Source organism: Eulemur rufifrons, chromosome 19 (assembly GCF_041146395.1).
Source record: "Eulemur rufifrons isolate Redbay chromosome 19, OSU_ERuf_1, whole genome shotgun sequence".
In the NCBI taxonomy this organism is placed as follows: domain Eukaryota; kingdom Metazoa; phylum Chordata; class Mammalia; order Primates; family Lemuridae; genus Eulemur; species Eulemur rufifrons.
Genome location: NC_091001.1, coordinates 91384731 through 91409089, shown reverse-complemented (window position 1 = coordinate 91409089; position 24359 = coordinate 91384731). Strand labels below are relative to the sequence as shown.

The 24359-nt window shown below is 36.2% G+C and overlaps 1 protein-coding gene across 4 annotated transcripts in view; it reads left to right on the top strand.

The window, feature by feature from the left end:
- The window catches only part of SPAST (spastin), a 58730-nt gene that overhangs the window by 18845 nt on the left and 15526 nt on the right, over positions 1 to 24359 (top strand). For 2 of the 4 annotated variants that reach the window (XM_069494177.1, XM_069494176.1), the window contains exons 4-9: positions 6030 to 6125; positions 11109 to 11296; positions 12232 to 12365; positions 12636 to 12729; positions 20445 to 20519; positions 21285 to 21356. In XM_069494177.1, coding sequence (XP_069350278.1) covers positions 6030 to 6125; positions 11109 to 11296; positions 12232 to 12365; positions 12636 to 12729; positions 20445 to 20519; positions 21285 to 21356 — 659 coding nt within the window. The remainder of the gene's footprint in view (positions 1 to 6029; positions 6126 to 11108; positions 11297 to 12231; positions 12366 to 12635; positions 12730 to 20444; positions 20520 to 21284; positions 21357 to 24359) is intronic. The other 2 variants (XM_069494179.1, XM_069494178.1) reach the window with 1 other exon arrangement.

The window sequence follows — 24359 nt, the reverse complement described above, 5'->3', positions numbered from 1 at the left end:
GTCTAACTTTTGCTATGTGCATCTCTATGGTAGCTTTAACATGTTCTTCTGTCCACCCTGTAAATTGATAGTTGGATATAAGACTCGATCAGATTGAAAGTTGATTTTTATTTTTTCATGATAAGACTACATCATAGGTGGTTGTGTGTGTTCATCAGTTCTTCCAATCTTCTCATGAGGTTAACAGCAGTTACCTATGACTGATGCCTAGTGAATTTTAATTCTGTTATTCTTTCAGCATTCATCAGCTGTAATAGAAAACTTTCATAATCTTCTATTTGGTGGTATAGATTTTAAAAATATATTTTTCAGGTAAATATACCACTCAAACTGGAACAAAAACCCACCATACATGAGTGGTTCTACCATACCTTGGTGTGATGGAAACAGTAGATATTTGGCAAGCAGGTAGTCCTTATTTATTTGTAGCTCTGTGATTTGGGGTAAATTATTTTGCCATGTCTAAGCCTTTTTAACCTAATTTTTAATATGAGACTAATAGATAATATTATCTTATCTTTGTGACCATTGAATTATTGAAGGAACCCAACCCACAGTAAGTACTTTAAAAATGTTAGTTTTTATTCAACTCCTTACCTGTCTGTAATCACCTCCCCTGCTTATGTAGAAAGATATATTCATACATACATACATGAACGTTTTATTCATTCATTCATTCATTTGATCTTGCATAGTCATTGTGTTTGTAGGGTTTTTTTGCCCCACATTGTTAAAATAGCAACCCTTACTGCTTTTAGATGGCTGACAAGGTGGTGTTCTTTTGGCTTCTGTGGCTGACAGGGTTTGCCTTCTTTCTTCCCAAGTGAAGGTTATTACTTTATCAAATATAATTAAATTTGTATCAAAGGTTGCAGTAAAATAATTGTTCTAATTGGTACTTTCTATGTGTTTTAGCTATAAAGCCGTTCAGTGTATGTATAAATTATCATATATAATGCAGAATCCATTTGATTATAGAATATTTTATAGCATATTTCAAATTAAATAATTAAAAGTTACTTTTAATCTTTTACTTGAAGTTGTGATATGATAACACATTGGAAGTGTCTCATCAATTATAGACTTGTCTTGGAATGTGACTTTGTAATTTTTTTTTTCTTTCTTTGTCTGAGACAGAGTCTCTGTTGCCCAAGCTAGAGTGCCGTGGCGTTAGCCTAGCTCACAGCAACCTCAAACTCCTGGGCTCAAGCAATCCTCCTGCCTCACCCTCCCAAGTAGCTGGGACTATAGACATGTGCAACCATGCCCAGCTAATGTTTTCTATTTTTAGTAGAGACAGAGTCTCACTCTTGCTCAGGCTGGTTTCGAACTCCTTACCTCAAGTGATCCTCCTGCCTCAGCCTCCCAGATTACAGGTGTGAACCACCACGCTTTGCCTTTTTTTTTTTTTTTTTTTTTTTTTTGAGACAGAGTCTCACTGTGTCACCCGGGTAGAGTGCAGTGGTGTCATCGTGGCTCCCTGCAACCACAAACTCCTGGACTCAAGCAATCCTCCTGCCTCAGCCTGCCCAGTAGGTGGCACTACTTAGTAGAGATGGGATCTCGTTCTTGCTCAGGCTGGTCTCAAACTCCTGAGCTCAAGTAATCCTCCCACCTTGGCCTCCTAGAGTGTTAGGATTACAGGCATGAGCCACTATGTGCGGCCTTTATAATTTCTTATTTGCATTATTGGAGGAGAGGACAAAAAGCATATATAATACAATATGAAGCTAGGCATTAAAAGCATTTTATTTTGGATGTTTTGAAGTTGCTGTCTGGTTTGTCCTCAAAAATGCTATGTGCTCATTTATGAAATATGTTACTTTAAAAGTGGGAAGAGGTGGATAGAAGAGGAGGCGTCAACATATTCCTGTCTTAAGTACTCACAAGGTCTGGGAGTAGATATGCTAAAGGCAGTAAAAAAGATCTGTGTACAAATGCGTAGTAAAACTAATTTGTGTATTATGTGTTGGTTAAAAATTGGAGCTTGTCGGAAATATGGTGGCAGATGGGTGTCTAAGTAGGATGAAGGAGGGGAGAATGATCCTGGAAGTTACCCTTATAGACTGATTTGAGAGGATGCAACCTCTCTGATAAAGATGGGAAAAGTTCGTATGTATTATTTATCTTTGGTTTATTGATAATGAACCTTATAGCAAAGCTTAACTGTACAACCTGCTGTAGATAAAAAGATAATTTTGATTTTAGCATCTTGGTATACCTGGCAGGTATACTTTTTATTAAACTTAGCTTCATTTACCATCCATTTATATTTTTATTTTTTTCTTCATTTTCTTCTTTTTTTTATTTCAGAATATTACAGGGGTACAAATGTTTAGGTTACATATATTGCCTTTGCCCCACCCAAGTCAGAGCTACAAGTGTGTCCATCTCCCAGACAGTGCATACCATACCACACCCATTAGGTGTGAATATACCCATTCCCACCCCTGCCACTATTCATTTATTAAGGCCCTACTATGTACCTGGTATAGTGTTAAGGGATATAAACTAAATTTATTTATTAACTCAGCAAATATTTATTTGGTGACTACCATGTACTAGGCACTGTTGTTGGCACTTGGGATATAGACAAAGATTCCTCTTCCATAGAATTTATATTCCAGCAAGGAGAAGCCAGATAGTAGAGGACAAACATAAATAAGTTATACAGTATATTAGAAGGTGATAAATATATGAAAAAAAAAAGAAAAAGTAAAGCACAGTAAGGGAGATTTGGAGTGGACAGGAGGTAGTTTGGGTTTTTACTTTTAAACAGGATGGGCAGGGTATCTCTCTTTGAGAAGTTGATATGCGTTAGCCATGAAAATATTTAGAAGAATGATCCAGAGAGAAGAAGCCTTAAGAGAATATACCTGATGTATTTGTGAAGCAAGAAAGAGGCCAGTTTACCCCAGAAAGGAGAGTATAGCAGAGACGAGGTCAGAAAACTCACAGTGGGGTGGGGGAGGAGGTGTTGTCACAACACATAGGGCTGTATAAGCCACCGTGAGGACTTGAGCTTTTACCACCTGTGAAATGGGGAGCAGTTATAAGAATTCTTAGGAAAGGAATGACATAATGTGACCTAAATTTTAGAAAGATGACTGATTGCTATGTTGAATATAGACTCTACAGGCAGAACCAGGGAGAGCACTTAGGACATGGCTGCAGTAATCTAGGAGGAAAATGACGAAGGCTTGGACCAGGGTGGTATCAGGAGAAATGATAACAAGTGGTTGGATTATGATTATATTTGAAGATTGAACAAATGGATTTACTGATAGAGTGGACAAAATGGTTCCTCTGTTTAAGGATCTCATAATATAGTAGGAGAAAAGACACATAATTAGATAATTATCACTACAAGATGGGGGTATACAGATATTTTGTAAGGGTGGGAAAATAGGTTTCTAAGAAAGCTTCCTTGAAGAAGTAAACCCTAAAGTGTAGACTTAAAAAGATAAATAAAAGGGGGCCGGGCGCGGTGGCTCACGCCTGTAATCCTAGCACTCTGGGAGGCCGAGGCGGGTGGATTGCTCAAGGTCAGGAGTTCGAGACCAGCCTGAGCGAGACCCCGTCTCTACTAAAAATAGAAAGACATTATATGGACACCTAAAAATCTATATAGAAAAAAATTAGCCGGGCATAGTGGCGCATGCCTGTAGTCCCAGCTACTCGGGAGGCTGAGGCAGTAGGATCGCTTAAGCCCAGGAGTTTGAGGTTGCTGTGAGCTAAGCTGACGCCACGGCACTCACTCTAGCCAGGGCAACAGAGTGAGACTCTGTCTCAACAAAAAAAAAAAAAAAAAAAAAAAAAAAAAAAAAGATAAATAAAAGTTATTAAAGCATGCAAGAAAAGACATCTCAGGAAGAAGTGACTGCACGAACAAAGACTTAGGAGCAAGAAACAGCTTGGTGAGTAGGGGAGAGTGCTGGTAGAGGCAAGAAGTTGGGATTGCTCAGGCATAAGAGATGTAGGCAGAGCGTGGATGACCTGGTTTGTCAAAGAAGCTTGAGCTCTTATCTGTGGGCAGTGGGAAGCCACTAACAGGTTTTAAGTAGAAGAGTTATATGGTAAGATTTTTCCTTTTCAGTAGATCACTAAGATGATTGTATGAGGATTGGGTATAAGAGGTCAAGAAGCAAGGCTACTATTTTAATTCCTATCATTGACTAATCTACTCAACCTTAGTGATTCTAAAAGCAAGTGTTAGTCTAAGTTTACTTTAACAGAAATGAATGAGAGAAGGTTCACAGTACCATTGTACTACTATAATGTATATGTATGTGTGTCTCTACACATATAAATCTAAACTCTGTGAACCTAAAAAGTTCTATAGTTTTTTATTCTTAGTTATCAAAACAAAGGATTTAATTTCCATTTATTTTTGTTATATAATGAATGTTTCTGTGAACTTTTTCTTACATTTCATTGAAGAGAGTGTTGATGAAGAATGCATTTATAAATCAGTATGTTTTCTAATTTATGCTTTAACCAACACAAATGGTTTTTATCTCACTATGGTGATTTAAAGGGTATTATCGTTGAGAAAAATCAGATGGCCTGCCTGTTAGCAAGCCAATTTATAAAAAAGCTCCAGGGTATATTGTATCAGCCAATTTTAGGATACAAAAGCTGTGTAGTACTTTGTGTTTTGTGCAAAAGGGGTTGCTGCTATTTAACCTGTCCCAAAGGCATGTGTGGTTGTGCCATAAACCAAGTATGGTGCCTGCTTGTCTGACCTTAGAAATGAAAGTTGAAGAGAATTAGTATATATATAATATATATGTTGCATTTTTATATGTGTTCACTTGCTGGTATAGAAGAAAAGAATCAGTTTTGATGAGTTGGAGTATTTCAGTAAAAAAAAAAAGTATACTAAAAATTGAGCCCCTATCTTGGATGAGGCACAGAGTACATGCATACCTTATATACATTATTTAATCCTGAGGCGAATGCGAGGTCATGTCACTAGTAAGTGGTGGAGCAGAGTGTACATCAACTAGCCATAGATTGACTCTTTGAATGGGGGTAGAGAGTACAGCAGTGGTGTAGAGTGGCAAGGAAGATCAAACTGCTACCTTCTTGGGCTTCAGATGTTAGAGACTCAGATCTTGAGAGGGTTTTTTTTGTTATTTGAAGTACAAAGTAGGCTTGAGATAATCCTTTTTAATATTTAACTGATTAATTTTTAAAGTAGGTGATATGGGCACATGCCACAAAATTTTAGAAGTTTAAGTATGAAATGCATCCATCCCATTCTATGTCTCAGCCACTCACTTCCCCTCCCCAGAGACAGTTGCTATTACCAGTTTCTCTGGGTCATTTTTAGAGGTAATCTTGATATATTTAACTGTGCACATGTGTTTGTTTAAACAAATGGTAGTGTACTGTACACATAGTTACTGCAGCATGCTTATTCCACTCTATTTTATTGCCTTTATTTTTTGACTGACATATGTAGTTCCCTTCTCTACCTTTTTAAGTACTGTTTTCCTTTCCTGAAATGTCCTTTCTTTTTGTCTTTTCAAATCCTAGCCAGCTCATAATCTACTTACTCTGTAAAGCTTTTTCAGTGGTCTTTCTTTTGTACTATGCAGTCTTTTTAAAAAATATATTGTAAGTTGCCAATTATATTTAATAAATATCTACGTAGTAGAAACCACATTCATTTTTTTTTTTTTTATCTCCATGGTACTCTCCCAACACAGTGATTTGAACATATTAAATATTTGGTAAATATTTCCAGGTGATAATAGTGATATGTAACTGCCTCTGGTTACCTAACCTAAATAAGGCATATTTTGAACATAGCCATTCACTTGTTAATTTCTGTTGCTATTTTCATGTCTGAGTTTTTACTAATTATATTTTTAAAGACCTTTAAGTGCAAAAGCTTCATCTTGTAACAACTTTGTAACACCTTGAATAATTTTAATTTCACATGCACGTTTTATTTGTTCATTATATTTCTTTTCTTTTTGTTTATTTTGTTCTTTTTTTTTTTAACCCCCTCTGTTGCATAGAGAAGCTGCAACCAGTTTTGCCATTTTCCAAGTCACAAACGGACGTCTATAATGACAGTACTAACTTGACATGCCGCAACGGACATCTCCAGTCAGGTGGGTTTAGGTTCACTAACATGTAAAATAATAAAGCTTGCATGCAAAGTAGAGTCTTACTTAACTTGATAATGTTAGTTTAACTTTATAATGATAGGTTTAATTTTTTATGTTTTCACAGGGCTATGTTGAAAATATACTATCCTTATCATTCATAGTATATAAACATGCAACAAGTAAGGCATAGCCGTTCTAATCATGCTTCATTTGCATAGTTTGCAACCTCCAGTTTTTGAGATTATAAAATATGAAGGTAAATTCTCTCTTTTTTTTTCAAATAGAGACAGGATCTCTCTCTGTTGCCTAGGCTGCAGTGCAGTTGTGTGATCAGAGCTCACTGCAGCCTCGAACCCCTGGGCTCAAGTTATCTTCCTGCCTCAGCCTCCCAAGTAGCTGGGATTACAGGTGCGAGCCACTGTGACTGGCTAATTTTTTTTTCAATTTTTTGTAGAGACAGAGTCTCGCTGTGTTGCCCAGGCTGGTCTCAAACTCCTGGCCTCAGGTGATCCTCCTGCTTCGGCCTCCCAAAATGCTAAGATTATAGGTGTGAGCCACCACATTCAGCCCCTACATTTTCTTAAATGATTAAATGTTCTTTTGCTTCTGTTATATTTTAAGCTTTTGTGTTTTTTTATGGATAGCCACACCAATTTTTTTCCAAGATAAATTTTTTATGTGTTAATTTTCATTACATATCAATTTTCATATGTACTGTACATGAATATCTTATAGAACCTATTAGAAAAAATTCAAAGCTTCACATGGTAAGGAGAAACATAAGAATATTGTTATTTACTATGGATTAAATCTGTCTTCTAAAACTTCTGGGTGTCAACTTCTACAGAAGATTAAATGTGGTTTCGTTTTGTTTAGGTGGGAGACTCTTCATTTCCTGGGTTCTCCAACATCTCAGCTAGTTTATTGGTGACTTTTTCAGCAACAGTTTCATGTCCAGGGTTAAAATTAGAGTAAAGACTACTGTGTTCAAATTATAGCAGAAAAGCCTCAGATTAAGCTATAAGACAACTGCCTTTTTTATTCATGAATAGTATGTGAATAAACTTTTAAGGTTTTGATAGAGAACAGATAGATAAATGGATTTCTATGGATAGAAGAAACATTGTCAACTCTCCCTTGTGGCTTTACCTCTGCCTTAAAGAGTTCTCACTTTGACTTGGTCTTACAGTACAGAGTCAGTGGCTATAATCCTTTTTCCATTCTTTTCTATGTCTGATTTAAAATGCTTTTTCAAGTATAGATGTAAGTATTTTGTCTGCTTGTCTTAGCATGGCTATGAAGGGCTGGCATTTCCATAAGGAACATTCTGGAAACAAATATATGAATGCATCACAAATAGTTAAGTTTCTAAAATACATGTTTTAGATCCTAACAATCCTACCAAGATAAACAGTAAAAATTCTCTTGCCGTGAATAGCTGATATGCCTTTCCCTTGTTATCTTGATTTTCTTCTACATCATGACACATACTAGATCCCATTGTATTTTTCTGCCATGCTAGGAAAAAGCACTTTCTCTTCTTGAGACCCATTAAGAAAAAAAAACTTGGTCTTATTTCAAATCCCTATCACAGATTGAATACCCCTGTTGCTAATTTGAAAATTGAAATCTGAAATGCTTCAAAATCCAAAATTCTTTTAGCACTGGCATGATGCTCAAAGAAATGCTCTTTGGAGCATTTTAGCTTTTGGATTTTTGGATTAGGGATGCTGAACCAGTAAGTGTAACGTAAATATTAAAAAAAACCCATCCAAAATCTGAAACACTTCTGATCCTAAGCATTTTGGAAAAGGGATACTCAACCTGTATAGTCTGTCCTATTAATTCTGTTTTCCAATTGGTAGGACATACTGACTTGACAGCTGATTTACACAGTGTTGGTATTTGATACTCAGTGAGCCCCAGTGAATGAGCTGACTTGCTCAGGCTTATTTTATTAGTGTTACTCATTTCTGGAACATTCTGGGATGTTTCACTTGGATGAGTTAAAAAATAATCATACCAAAGTAAATCTGCTTATTGCTACGATATGTTACCTATATTGTCTGATTTTTAACTCAGAATTACTAGAAATGCGAAGAAATAGGAAAGTATGACCCTTATTCAAAGAAAAAAATAGTAGAAACTCTGACTGGGCCCAGATGTTGGATTTAACAGACAAAGACTTCAAAGCAGCTGCTGTAAATATGTTGAAAGAATTTAAAGAATATATGGCATCAGTTAACAAACAGGAAATCTTAGCAGGTGATATAAATTAAACAATAAAAATAATAGATATTCTAAAGTTGCTTAGTTACTGAAATTAAAAATTTACTCGATGGCTTCAGTAGCAGATAATGTATGTCAAAAGAAAGATTCAGTGACCTTGAACTTCTTTCAGTAGAAATTACTAAATCAGATGACTCTTACGGTGTGAGAAGGCAGATTAATGGTTGCCTGGGACAAGGGTAGAGTGTAAATGGACACAAGGAAGCTTTGGGCTATGATGGAAACATTTTGTGTCTTGATTTTTATGGCTGTTTTACAGTTATATACATTTTTACAAACTCATCAAATTGTATGCTTTAAATGGATGTGATTTATAATTTGTAGATGCTACCTCAATAAAGTTGACTTTAAAATACTGGAAGGCTTACAAAGAAAAATAATATTCTCTCTCTGACCCCTTTTTTCTCACTTCCCACCCTTCACAGCTCCTCATACACTGTTTAACTTGTTATTTTTTCCTCATACTTCCTATTACATTTTCAAGTATTATGCTTATATTGCTATTTCTGGTTTATCAGTTTGTAATATTTATTGACTTCTTTATTAAGGTGGAAGAAAATATAATTACCTTAGGTCACCATTACCCTTTATTTCCCAACATATATCTTATTATTTTTAGTTACATCAAAAAATCATAGTTAACATTATTATGACTTAGTAAAATATTATCTGCCTGAAGCCAAGTAGTATACACTGATGATATTTCCCTTTTTGAGTTTTTCTTCCTCACAGGTTTTCTGATTTTTGGGTTTTTTTTTTTTTTTGGTTCTCTAACTTCATGTATAGCTTTTTACTCCTTTCTGTGTTTTGTCTGAAAATACCCTCATTTTTATATGACAGGTCACTTTTTTCCCCCTTAACATTCTGAACGTACCTCATTGCCTATTGACATTTGTTATCTCTGATGAAAAGTCTCCTGTCATTCTCATAATTTTTCTTTTTGGAAATTTCTATTTATAGTCTCAGGATTATGTATTTTCTCTCTAGAAAGTCTTCTTTATTCTCCTTTTTTTCCTCTGAAATGAGTGGTATTTAGCATTACCCAAGATGGATTTTGCTTTTTCTTCACATCTTTTCTTATGTCATTCCCTGTTCTGGAATGCTTTCCTGCTTCTTCCCTGATGGTCAGTATCCATTGTTCCTTGAGGATATGATTCAGAGCTTTACATTTATGCACTGGAAAAACATCTTAATCAACCTTACTCTATTCTAAAGTTCCCCTAATTTAAGTTTCCTTATCATTTGGATATATGTTCACTAATTATTATAAATTGTGTTCACTCTCTGTTGTCTTCTGTAGATTGATTTTGTTTTCGAAGATAGGCACCATATTTCCATTTTTGTTTGTATTTTTTTCTATACTCAGTACATTGGGTTTAGTGGCCATTTCATGTATTTGTTAGTTCAATTAAATGAATCTGCAATTGCAAGACCTTTGGGGAGAGAGGGATAGTTTCAGCCCTTATTGTGACTAAAACAATTCTAGAAGTCCTAATCATTTGTGTCCTAGAAGAACACTCCAAGATAGTCTGGAGTGGGTCAATAATAATCTTCATGATTGTCATAAATTTTATTAACATAATATAATGACTCAAAGTTGGCTTTGTGTTGAATATTTGAGTACATGGTCAAAATTGCCTCTTTCTTGATGCTGTATATTCTTTTACTTGTGGAGATCCTGGTTTTAGTCCCACTGTGCCAATTAAAAATTGAGTCTCAGTGTCAGAACCTCATTTTAGGGTATGCTGAATGTGGAGGTTTTTTTAAACTTGAACTTTATTTACTCTTTCTGATTTTGTAACAGTTTACCTAAGATAAACTGGTTCTCTAAATAACTAAGCTTATTCGCTGTACCAGTTTAGAGTCTTTAGTTTCCTTAAACCATATTAAGGGATTTGATGACAAAAGCAAAACTGGGGCTTTTGTCTTTTCTCTTGGCCACTCTGATTTGCTGACTGATTTAACATTTATCTTCACGGTAGACATTATTATTAATAAATACTGATATTTGTTATGTAGTATATAAAAATGTTATTTAGAAGCAATGAGATTTGAACATTTAAAAGCTTACAATTTATGTGGAGGAGTATCACAGGACAAATAATCTTTTTGACTTAATCAGAGGTGTTCTATAAATATTTATTTACGTATATACAGCATATAAAATGCTGGACATATTAAGAAGTACATCTTTGTACTCTCTCCATTAAAATTCACTAATTTTAAAAATTCTTTTGGTGGGAACAGGCTGTGGACTTTTGTAGTATTTTTTAGTCACAAAAGTTTGGAACTAAAGTAGTAGCGTGCTCTTTTTTCTTTCCCTCTGTACATCCTATTCCTTGGAAACTTTATTTCCAAATGCTATTTTATTTGCCATTATAGATAACTTTTTTATATCCCTCTCCTTGTCCCCAAAATGAAGTTGTTTCTTCTTTTTACAAATATTTTTCTTTATAAGAAAATTAGAATATACGTCAAGAAAAGGAAAAGCCTAATAACTAACCTTAAATCCCGTCCACCCTGACAATCCCTGTGAATACTCTGCTATAAGTTCTCATTGAAATCTTATTTTAAAATATTTCTGAATTTAAAAACATATTATTACCTTGGTTTTGCAAATTTGTATTTGTATTATTATTTTTTATAATGTCTGGTGACAATTTTCTAATCACTATGGTTTTACTTTTTTCTTGTTAGAAAGTGGAGCTGTTCCAAAAAGAAAAGATCCCTTAACACACACTAGTAATTCACTGCCTCGTTCAAAAACGGTTATGAAAACTGGATCCACAGGTCTTTCAAGCCACCACAGGGCACCTAGTTGCAGTGGTTTATCCATGGTTTCTGGAGTGAGACAGGGACCTGGTCCTGCAGCTGCCACTCATAAGGTATTCTGGGATAGTAACTTTAATTACGATGCTTTTGCAGATAGAAAATTTTGAACATGTTATGGTTGTTTAAGTTTCTTTATTCAGTTTTTTTTTTTTTTTTTTTTTTTTTTTTTTTTTGAGACAGCATCTCACCCTGTTGCCCAGACTAGAGTGCCGTGGAGTCAGCCTAGCTCACAGCAACCTCAAACTCCCGGGCTCAAGCAATCCTGCCTCAGACTCCCGAGTAGCTGGGACTACAGGCATGCGCTACCATGCCCGGCTAATTTTTTCTATATATATCTTTAGTTGTCCAGCTAATTTCTTTCTGTTTTTAGTAGAGATGGGGTCTCGCTCTTGCTCAGGCTGGTCTCAAACTCCTGACCTCAAGTGATCCTCCTGCCATGGCCTCCCAGAGTGCTAGGATTACAGGCAGGAGCCACCGCGCCTGGCTTGTTTAAGTTTCTTACAAGTACTTTGCAATACTTTAGAGAATGGATAGGTTTCGACAAAGCTAAATATCTTTTTTTTTTTAATCCACAAGGGCACATAGTTTTTTGGGCCTAAGTAGGCATCGCTTACCCAGCCTGTTTTTTGTAATGCTATATATTTCTTTTTAAATTATTTCAGTCTACATAAATGTTTTACAACATCAGCATACCTAGAATTTTGTCATAATTCTAACAAGAATCAAAATTGTGTGACACTGTTATCATAGGCCCTTTTTCTTTTATAAAAACTAAGTCCCTGGATAAAATCCTCTATAACCCACTTCATGCCAAATGTAGTTCTGTAGTGAATAGAGTTGTGCCTTGGGATACATATACAATTTTTATATTTTTATATCCTTTTTCCTATTTTTAAAGCTTGAATTCTATGAACTTTAAGGTTTATTAAGTTGTGAAAAGTGTAAATGTGAAGTTGTATTTTTACATGGAAATTTTGTATCCTTTAAGGGTACTCCTAAAACAAATAGAACAAATAAACCTTCTACCCCTACAACTGCTCCTCGAAAGAAGAAAGACTTGAAGAATTTTAGGAATGTGGACAGCAACCTTGCTAACCTTATAATGAACGAAATTGTGGACAAGTAAGTTTTGCCATTAAAGTGTTTTATTTTACAATTTTTATTTTTTAATTTCATTTTTAAAATGTATCAGTGAAATAGATAATAAATACTTTGATTTGCATACTTTTTATGATAGTTTTTAATCATAAATGCAGAAAATCATTGCTTTATTGATTTAACTGTAGTTTCACAGATAACATAAAAATGACTACACTTGTAGAACCTAAACTTCATTTTGTAACAACTGAACAATATTTCTAATAGGAAACTAACTGAGATTTTGTTCCTTAGTGGAACAGCTGTTAAATTTGATGATATAGCTGGTCAAGAGTTGGCAAAACAAGCATTACAAGAAATTGTTATTCTTCCTTCTCTGCGGCCCGAGGTAGGAACTTTATATTATCATTTTCCTGTAACATCATCCATTACTGAATTCACAGTAATCGTAAAAAAATGTTTAGACTGTGCTAGAATGATTAATTCACATAAGGTAACAAACAAAACATTAGCAATTGATACTGACAAATTAGTATAGGAGAGGAGAATGAATATAGGAGTTCCTAATTCCCAATCCATTTTTTAAATTTTTAGGAAAAATGGGCAGTAGAGCATAATTTTGATATCTAGGTGAGAGAGATTTAAAATAAGACAGAAATCATATTGGAGAAAAGATAAATTAAGATAAAAATAATTCTTTTTTTCTTTCTTTCTTTTTTTTTTGATAGAGATGGGGTCTCGCTATATTGACCAGGTTGTTCTTAAACTCCTGGCCTCAAGCGATCCTCCCACCTCAGCCTTTCAAAATGCTGGGATTTACAGGCGTGAGCCACCACACCTGGCCTGAAAATAATTTTTTAAGTATTAAAGTTTGAAGAACAATTTTTAGAAGAATTATTCTCAAGGATATTAATACATCAAAGTAGAGAGCCAATGAATGGTGGATAGGGACCTAACCTTGCATCCCATATGTTACGTATCATTAAGGAAGATAAGTAATATTGTAGTTGATAATAAATATGTGGTTTTCCATACTAAGCACTGTTTTGGATTTTTGCAATTCACAGATTGCATGTTTAGTGCTGTTTCAATAACATTGCAAAAATAAATCTGAGGACCCACTTCTAGGTCACAGTTATTTCTCCTTGAACATTCAAATCTTATGCACTCATCTATAACATCTAGTGGAAATACAATTTTGTGGCACATTGTGATGGATACACTGTTAAATGAATATAACAAAGATTATGTGGCTCTATTTTTCCGTAGTCTCAGTTGTTCTCATACTGCCTTCATGGTGTTTTATCACTTGTGAGTACCAGCTATACTAGAATTTATGGAATATTTTTCAAGTCTACTTTCTTTTTTTTTTTTTTTTTTAGAGACAGAGTCTTGCTCTGTTGCCCAGGGTAGAGTGCCGTGGCGTCAAGCTCACAGCAACCTCAAACTCCTGGGCTTAAGCAATTCTTTTGCCTCAGACTCCTGAGTAGCTGGGACTACAGGCATGCACCACCATGCCCGGCTAATTTTTTTCTATATATATATTTTTAGCTGTCCAGCTCATTTCTTTCTATTTTTAGTAGAGACGAGGTCTTGCTCTTGCTCAGGCTGTTCTTGAACTCCTGACCTCAAGCGATCCTCCTGCCTCAGCCTCCCAGAGTGCTAGGATTACAGGCATGAGCCACTGCGCCCGGCCCAGACTGAATATTGACAAAAAGCTGTTGAAAGAAGATTCGTATAATTGTAGACCTGAAAAGGATCTCAGTGGTTATCTAGTCCATTTGTTAATAAGGAAACTAGTCCTCAGAGCTGTACTTACTTGCTGAAGATTCTAGTTAAGTGGTAGGCCTAGCAAATGAAATAAGATTTCTAAGATTAGAACTGCCTCTGTCTTCAAAACAGTGTTGCATGAAAAATAAGAAAAGAAAGAAAAAACTACCTCTTCAGTGCTATAGCTGCCACCTAATTCTTAAGTGTAGGTTTTAGTATTTATTAAGAGCCATGCTTTTTAGGTAGAAAAATATATCTAAAATTATGATGGTAATACTAGGGAAATATTTGGGCTATCCTAGGAAAGTCATTCAATTTTTTTTTTTTTTTTTTTGAGACAGAGTCTCACTCTGTTGCCCAGGCTAGAGTGAGTGCCGTGGCGTCAGCCTAGCTCACAGCAACCTCAAACTCCTGAGCTCAAGGGATCCTCCTGTCTCAGCCTCCCGAGTAGCTGGGACTACAGGCATGCACCACCATGCCCGGCTAATTTAAGTCATTCAATTTTTGCTTTACCCAGGCCTTTACAGAACACATCTAAAATAGAAAATAAGATTAAACAACATGAATTTGCATTTAGGCATATTTCCATGGCAGTGACATAATGTGCAATTAAGAAGCTAGAATAATTTAAAAATGCCAGTTGCAAATTACTTCAGATAAGGTTGAATAACCTGGCCTCAGGAGGGACAGAAACCTTAGTAAATTGAAACCTAAGGAAGAGCAGGATCTGTCGAAGAGCCAGGCTTTAGGGTTTGTATTCTGGTACACACTTATCTTTATATTGCCACACCTACCAAATGAAACATTTTTTTCTTCTACTTCAGATTTGCAACAAAGGGAATATTATTTTCCTAGCTCAGCTTTTTACAATAGACCCACAAAATAGATCATGGTAAGCCTATGAATGGGTAAGATTTATCCCATAAAGTGCCCTGATTCTGCACAAAATCAGCTTTATTCCTAATTCCCCATAGTAAGAACCTTGCATGGGCTGCAATAGGGACATTGTTAGGTTGGACAGGAAGTTGGGTATGGCAGGCATTCTTCAGTATACTGGAATTTTTATTTCATTGTAGAAACATGGAATTATTATTAAGTCATGTAACACTAAAACTGGTTTTAAGGAAATAAATAATACTAAAGATAAATTGTTCTCAGAATTACTTAAAGTGCTTTAATTCTTGCTCATTCATGAAGTCATAGATATGGAAGGAATATTGAAAAAACTCTCCTCCACCTCCCTACTATCATATAGGACCATGGGGGGGTTTTGGGAGGTTTTTTTGTTTGTTTTCTTGAGACAAGGTCTTGCTCTGTTGCCCGGGCTAGAATGCAGTGGTGTTGTCATAGCTCACTGCAACCTCAAACTCCTGGGCTCTAGCAATCCTCCTGCCTCAGCCTCCCAGTAGCTGCGACTACAGGCACACACCACCAAACCTGGCTAATTTTTTCTATTTTTAGTAGAGACAGGGTCTCGCTCTTGTTCAGGCTGGTCTTCAATTCCTGAGCTCAGGCAATCCTCCCACCTCGGCCTTCCGGAGTTGTAGGATTACATTCACAAGCCACCATGCCTGGCCCAAAACCAGTAGTGCTCTCTATCACTATTTCTAAGCAGTTTGTCTATAATCTCTCTCTACTACTATCATGAGAATTCCCTTCGCCTTCCTTCTATGTTGGATCTCCTTTCTTTTAAATTCCATATTTTCTACTTTCATTGTTTCTCATTTTGAAGTCATACATCCTCCAGTAACTTCCTGAGGAAGACTTGGTGTGAGAGAATTTTTTGTTATTTTGTATATTTGAAAATATCTTTATTCTTCTGTCTTCCCTTATTGATAATTTGATTGGATGTCAAGGTTTAGGTTGGAAATTATTTTCCTTTAGTATTTTTTTTTTCCCTTAGTATTTTGAAGGCATTGGGCTTGTCTTCTAGCTTCCAGTGTTGCTTTGTGTTAGATACAGAAGATCAGGAATCAGAATCTAACATTGGACTTCTTATTTGTATTTCTGCTTTGTGGATCTTCTGTTTATGCCGCTCTTGTGATATCTTACAATGATTTGCTTGATGCATTTTCTTTTTTTTCCTTCACTGTGCAGTTTTCTGGATACTCGTCCTTCAATTCTGAGGAGAGTTCTAGGAGTCTAATTCTTTTTCCTTTTATTTTCTTTGATCCATCTTTCTCTTTCTCTTCTTTTTTTTAAATAGAGACAGGGTCTCACTCTTGCTCAGACTGGTCTTGAACTCCTGAGCTCAAGTGATTCTCCCACCCCGGCCTCCCAGACTGCTAGGATTATAGGCGTGAGCCACTGCGCCCTGCTAAGATCCATCTTTCTCAAACCTTTTTGTGGATGGTTCTTGAACCCTTGAATGCTCTTTAATTGATCTTCTGGTTTTCCTGTCTCTCCTCTTAAGTCTTTATTTCTTTATCCTTTATTGTACTTGCTGGGAGATTTCATCCAATTTATTTTCTTTTTTTAAATTATTTTTGTCCTAGTCCAGTGAAACACAGATTTATTTTCTATTTCCCTGAAATTTCAGATATCATTAATTTAGCTTCAAGAGCTGTTTGTTTGTTTGTTTCTTTTTTTTTTTTTTTTTTTTTTTAGATAGAGTCTCACTCTGTCACCCAGGCTGGAGTACAGTGGCATTAGCCTAGATTACAGCAACCTCAAACTCCTGGGCTCAAGTGATCCTCCTGCCTCAGCCTCCCAAGTATCTGGGACTACAGGCATGTGCCACCACACCTGGCTAATTTTTCTATTTTTAGTAGAGACAGTGTCTCACTCTTGCTCAGGCTGGTCTGAAACTCCCGACCTCAAGCGATCCTCCTGCTTCAGCCTCCCAGAGTGCTAGGATTACAGGTGTGAGCCACTGTGCCCAGCCCCAAGAGCTCTTTCTTATTCTCTGATTGATCCTTTTTTATAGCTTCCTATTCTTGTTTCATAGATGCAGGTTCTTCTTTGTCTCTAAGAATATTAGAGTTTTTATGAAGTTTTGTTTTGTTTACTGTATTGTCTCTCTTTCATCTAGATTCCTTTTTATTCTTTTTCCTTTAAACTATTTCATGTTGGAAGCTTCTGTCAAGTGTCTTGTTATCCTGGTTGTCCATTCATACTATAGTGGAAGAATAGAAAAGTTGATTACAACTTTGTACTGTAGGTAAGTAGAGCTTGGTGATAGTGGGATCATCACAAGATGATCAAGCAGCAAGCATGCTATTTATTTGGTTTCTCCAAATGACCGTAGCTGTTAACCGTTTTTTCCTGGGGTTATTCAGATTCTTTAAAATGCAACCCAAAATTTCTAGAAAGTAACATAGGGAAAATCTAGGTGACCTTTGGTTCAGCAGTGACTTCTTAGACACTTTCCTTGAAAGAAAGCACTGATAAGTTGAGCCTTGTCAAAATTAAAAACTTCTGCGTTATGAAAGACATTGTTAAAAGAATGAAAACACAAACCACAGTCTGGGAGAAAATTTTTGCAAAACACATTATCTGATGAAGAACTGGTATCCAAAATATACAAAGAACTTTTAGAACTCAACAAGAAAATAAACAACCCAGTTAATAAATGAGCAAAAGATCTGAGCAGAGACCTCACCAAATATGATATACAGATGGCAAACAAGCACAGGAAAATATGCTCGACATCATATGCCTTCAAATAAATTGCTCATTAAAACAACAAGAAGGCCAGGTGTGGTAGCTCATACCTGTAGTCCTAGCCTTTGGGAGGCTGAGGCAGAAGGATTGCTTGAGGCCAGGAGTTAAAGATCAGCTTGAGTGAGAGTGAGAATCTGTCTCTACCAAAAAATAGAAAAATTAGCCAGGCATCATGATACTCGCCTATAGTCCCAGCTACTTGGGAGGCTGAGGCAGGAGGATTGCTTGAGCCCAGGAGTTTGTGGTTTCGGTGAGCTATGATAACACCACTGCACTCTAGTTTGGGCAGCAGAGCAAGATACTGTCTCAGAAAACAAAGACAAAAAATATGGCCGGGCACAGTGGCTCACTCCTGTAATCCTAGCACTTTGGGAGGCAGAGGCAGAAGGATTGCTTAAGGCCAGGAGTTCAAGAGCAGTCTGAGCAACACAATCAGAACCTGTCTCTACAAAAAATTTAAAAAATTAGCAGGGTGTGGTAATGTGCACCTGTAGTCCCAGCTACTTGGGAGGCTGAGGTGGGAGGATCACTCAAGCCCAGGAGTTTGAGGTTGCAGTGAACTATAGATGCCACTGCACTCTAGCTTCAGCAACAGAGTGAGACCCTGTCTCAAATAAATAAATATATAAATAAAACAAAAAATCCATAAGATACCATCACACCTTATTAGAATGCTAAAATCCAAAACATTGATAGCACTAATTTCTGGCAAGTATATGTAGCAACGGGAACTTTCATTTATTGCTGATGGGAATGCAAAATGGTAGAAACCACTTTGGAAGACAGTTTGATGGTTTCTTATAAAACTAAAGGTACTCTTACCATGTGATCCAACAATCCTACTCTTTGGTATTTACCCAGAGAAGTTGAAACAGTATGTCCACAGAAAAACTGGCACATGAATGTTTCTAGCAGTTTTATTCATAATTGCCAAAACTTGGAAGCAACCAAGATGTCCATCAGTAGGTTAATAGATAAACAAGAGTGTGGTACATCCACATAATGGAGTACTATTCAGGAATAAAAAGAAATGAGCTATTAAGCCACAAAAGGATATGGAGGAATCTTAACGCATATTGCTAAATGAAAGAAGCCAACCTCAAAAGGCTACATACCTTATGATTTCAACTACATGACATTCTGGAAAAGGCAAGACTGTGGAGACAGTGAAAGATCAGTGGTTGCCAGGGATATATCAGGAAGTAGGAAAGGATGAATAGATGGACCACAGGGTAGTTTTAGGGCAGTGAAACTATTCTATGGTACTAATGGTGGATATGTGTCATTATGCATTTGTCAAAATCCATAGAATATAAAACAAAGAATGAACCCTAATGTAAGCTGTGGACTTTAGGTAATAATAATGTATCATCATTTGTACAAATGTATGCCACCAATATAAGATGTTAATAATAGGGAAAGTTGGGGAGGAATGAAGGGTTATATGGAATCTCTCAGTACTTTCTGCTCAAATTTCTGTAAACCTAAAACTGCTCAAAAAATATGTTTTAAAAAGTTGAATCTTGGACATTTCACATGGTTCAAGTTAGAAGTACATACACCTTTGCTATTAAGTGAAGTATATTCAGTCTGGTGCTTTATCCTTGACTCTTGCCATGCCTAGTGTTCCTGAGTCTGGAGAATCTGGTTTAATTTCTCTGGAAAAGGAAACTCCAGCCTCCTGTGGTTATGGTTGGCACTTTCCTGTCTGTTCTTTGTGGGGAGCAGGAACATGGGTTGAGTTGTTTCTCATACCAGCTTTCAGTCAGTTTCTCTGTTTTTGGCTGACTATCTTTCTATTACTTTCTTTTTTTAATTTTATTTAAAATTTTTTTTTTTTTTTTTTTTTTTTTAAGAAACAGGGTCCCACTCTGCTGCTCAGGCAGGAGTGCAGTGGCATGATCATAGCTCACTGCACCCTTGAACTCCTGGATTCAAGCAATCTTCCTGCTTCAACCTCCTGAGTGGCTGTGACTATAGGCATGCCACCACGCCTGGCTAATTTTTAAAATTTTTTGTAAAGATGGGATCTTGCTATGTTGCCCAGGCTGGTCTTGAACTCCTGGTCTCAAGTGATCCTCCTGCATCAGCCTTCCAAAATGGTTGGATTACAGTTGTAAGCCTCCACACCCAGCTTCTGCTGCTTTCTGTGGTACCTGATGCCTCTAATTCTTGAGCCTTCTTGGGATTTCTTGTTCACATCAACTTGCTTCTTGTATCTAGATATCCCCTTCATAAATAGGCACATAGGTTTTTAGCTCATTCAGCTCTGCTAAATAATTTACCATATTTTATCAATTCTCCATCGTACAGAAATTTATTGTGTCCTCTGTTATCTCCTTTCCTATTTTTGTTTGTAAGATTTATTTTATTAGTATAATTTTGGTGGGATTTCTAAGCAGAGAAACATGCCTGTGTTCAGTTTGTCTTGTTTAACCAGTCTGCTTTCATTTTATCACTGAGGAGTTCGTTTTATTTCATTTTGTTTTCTTATGTTTTTAATTATTATACTAAATTACTGATTATGTGTTCCCCTTTAAAATCTTGGGCAGCTCTCTTTGGAAGGATGCTACTGAAAAAGGATGTTTTTAAATGACAAATAATACTTAAAATGTCTGGAAAAGATTATCTCCAGAATCATAGTTGTGATCTAAAGTATATGTTTTTAAGTTGTTCACAGGGCTTAGAGCTCCTGCGAGAGGATTGTTACTCTTTGGTCCACCTGGAAATGGGAAGACAATGCTGGTAAGAATTCTTTCAAATTTGAACATTCTATTGAGATATTAGGGATAATAGGGAAAAAGAAAACTTTGTATTGTCCCTGAGTCTATTTTTGCTTTTTGCTATGATATACTTCTCCTAAGTTTTTAAACTAGTTCTCAGAGCAGAAATAGATGAAAAACCAGATATATTACCCTTAGTAGTATGTTTTTGGTTCGTTAAATTTAACAGTGTAATTGTCATTATTTTTCTAAATTAAATAATAAAATTTTTACCATAGAAGAGCTTACCTTACTATATTGAGTATCTTTCTAACCCTAAATTTTTTTTACTATCTTAATGGCTTTATTTAAATAATCAGTATGTTATAGATTTTTTTTAGTATACTTTTGCCAAAAGATTTTACCAGTATCTGGATACCTCTTTCCTCTGCATAGCTTTTCTACAGGGAAAAAATGAAAAGGAAGGAGTAACTTTTTCCTTAGCTATTTATCATTCTCTAAGCAGTTGCCTTTTTATTCCTAAGGAGAGAGAAGAGAATAGCACTTTTTTTTAAACCTCTCTCTGTTCATTCTCTCTCATAAAGGAAACGAGTAGAAAGAAGCACAGCTCTTCCTAGAACCTTTCCTCATTGCTGAAAAGGAAACACATTGATGCCATATATTGGGAGTTGTGTTATACCTTGCATTTTAAGATAATCTTTTCTTGTACTTAAATCAATCAAATGTGGTTATTATCTTTAAGCAAGATACTGAACTAATTTAATATTTGCTCTTGTGATTTTTAAAGGCTAAAGCAGTAGCTGCAGAATCTAATGCAACCTTCTTTAATATAAGTGCTGCAAGCTTAACTTCAAAATATGTGAGTGTTCTTTTTCCTTGTATTGTCATGTTTTAAGTTATTGTCTAAATGTTAACTATGTTAAGCATAAATGGTAATATTTCACAAAAATACTTTTCTGTGAGTTTTGTATCTATTATTTACATGTGATTGATATCAGTCTTCAAAGTAGAAAATTACATGCATTCATTAGACTCTTTTAAAATTAGAATTGTATTTTCAAATCCTGTATTGGTTTACTAGCACTGTGTAACAAAATACCATAAACTGGCTGGCTTAAACATCAAAAATTTATTGTCTCCCGGTTTTAGAGGCTAGATGTCTAAGATCAAAGTGTTGTCAGGGTTAGTTCCTTCTGAGGGCTGGGGGAGAATATGTTACATGCCTCTCTCCTAGCTTCTGGTCATTTGCTAGCAATCTTTAGCATTCCTTGGCTTGTAGATGAACTAAAATATGACAGAAGATTTTCTTGATGCTTTTGGTTATTTTATACTACAATTTAGTTTTGTTTTTTTCCATTCACTTTCCAGTGACCCTATAGTGGTATTCAAAGAAGTGCTCAGTCTAGTTTTGAGGTAGGGCAGGCATGACTGCAGAGCTGAAAGATAGTCATTTGTCTGTTGTGTGGAACCAGTGTGTGAATGTAACTGAATTGCAAAACTGTGAAGTAGTTTCTGTCAAACCTTATTCTGCTTTGTCTTTCTCTCCCTGTCTCTCCCTTTCACTTGGTTGCCCAGTGATGTCCTATTCTCTGTTTGCTCCTTATAAAACTATTATGGTTGAAAGTGTTTTACCAAACATATTTAAACTGAAATGTGAATCTCGGATGAAAGAATATATTACTGGTAAAAGTTTGAAGTTTTGGCATTCTGTGCAGTGAAATGCAGGAGTAGTTACCACGTGATCTGGGCAGTCTCTTTCCATGAGTGGCTCAGAGGGTAACTTTACTGTCCTCAATCTATCACAGCCTTCAGATCTGCAGAGAAAGAAACTTGATTTTATTAGCACACCAATAGCAGATCTTCATCTTAGGAACAGACGTGATATCAGAGTCGTCTAGCTGGTGTGAACAGCATATTCTTTCACTATAATTAGATGTGTTTGGGAAGGTTATTTGTAAGGTTATATAATAGGCAATGAATTAAAGAATGGCAAATTTGACACATTGACCATAGTTTGAGTATTTTGTGGCATCAGGCTAAAATGGCCTCCATCCCTATGAGAAACAGCCTTGCCATTGGATCCATAGTGTTTGAAGTCCATTTGTTAGGACTCCCTCTCCCCTGGACAGTTCTTCAACTATTATTATGCTTTTTCTTACCAGAGGACTTTTCTTGATGGAATTTCTTTTATTAGGACCACTGTCTTCTGGTTATCTTGGACTCATTCTTCATATATCAATTGTTTTTTTTTTTTTTTTTTTTTTTTTGAGACAGAGTCTCACTCTGTTGCCCGGGCTAGAGTGAGTGCCGTGGCGTCAGTCTAGCTCACAGCAACCTCAAACTCCTGGGCTCAAGCGATCCTACTGCCTCAGCCTCCCGAGTAGCTGGGACTACAGGCATGCGCCACCATGCCCGGCTAATTTTTTTTGTATATATATATTTTAGTTGTCCATATAATTTCTTTCTATTTTTAGTAGAGACGGGGGTCTCACTCTTGCTCAGGCTGGTCTTGAACTCCTGACCTCGAGTGATCCACCCGCCTCGGCCTCCCAGAGTGCTAGGATTACAGGCGTGAGCCACCGCGCCCGGCCTCAATTGAAATGTTATAATCTTCCCTACCCCTCCAGACGAATGCCCCTTATTATCCTCATGCACTGTTTACCTCTCATGTGTCATACTCACTGAAATTATAATTCATATTCATTGATGTGATCATTTCTGTTGTATCTGGTATCACTGTCATCTCCACTAGAAGACAGTCTCCATGAGGGCAAGAGACTGTTGCCGTGTGTTCTTATTCACAGTGCCTTGAACGGTATCTGGCAACAAGTAGGTATTGAATAAATATTTGTGGAATAAATAATCATTTTAAGTAGAGATACTGTTCTTTTACCTGTATCTTATTGATTAGGGAACTGCAAAGAAGTTCAGTGATATGCTCAAGATCTCATAACCAAGAAGTAGGAAATCAGAATTTGAGTTCCAATGAATGTGGCTTGACAGCCTGAGTCCTTTCATTAAAAATTTTACAGCAGCTATTCTCTTTTATCTGTATCTGTTTCAAGACTATTTCCTTTCGTCTTCATGATTCCTTAAACAATGCAAAGTCCGTGATCTTAACCCCATATCTCATACTGCTTCTTAATTTTTTTTTTTTTTTTTGAGACAGCGTCTCATTCTGTTGTCCAGGCTAGAGTGCAGTGACGTCATCATAGCTCACTGCAACATCAAACTCCTAGGCTCAAGTAATCCTCCTGCCTTGGCCTCCTGAGTAGCTGGGACTATAGGCACGTGCCACTACGCTTGGCTAATTTTTCTATATTTGATAGAGATAGGGTCTTGCTCTTGCTCAGGCTAGTCTCAAACTCCTGGTCTCAAACAATCTTCCTGTCTCAGTCTCCCACAGTGCCAAGGTTACAGGCATGAGCCACCATGCCCAGCCATATATCTTGAAGCAAGTTTACTTTAAAGAAAGTTGGAGTATTTAGTTCATCATTTGGATCATCATTTGGATCGCTCTAGTTAATAAAACTTTTTTTATGTCTAACTGAAATCTTCTTCTAATTTTTATATTCCTTTCTTATTATGTATATAATAAAACTCTAGTTTTCTTTTATGAGACAACATTTCAAATATGTAGGAATTTAATGTTATATCTGCTTTTTTCCCCTTTCTGGATTAGTTATTGTCTTAGTTACCTTCCTATGATCTCATGCCAGTTTGTCAGTATGCATATATTATGCTAAGAACTGAATATTTTACTTCAGATGTGATCTCGCTTTTAAAGATTTAAAAAGAAAGTATTGTTTAGTATTATTTAGATGCTCTGTTTCTTATGATATATCCTGAGAAACCTTTTTTC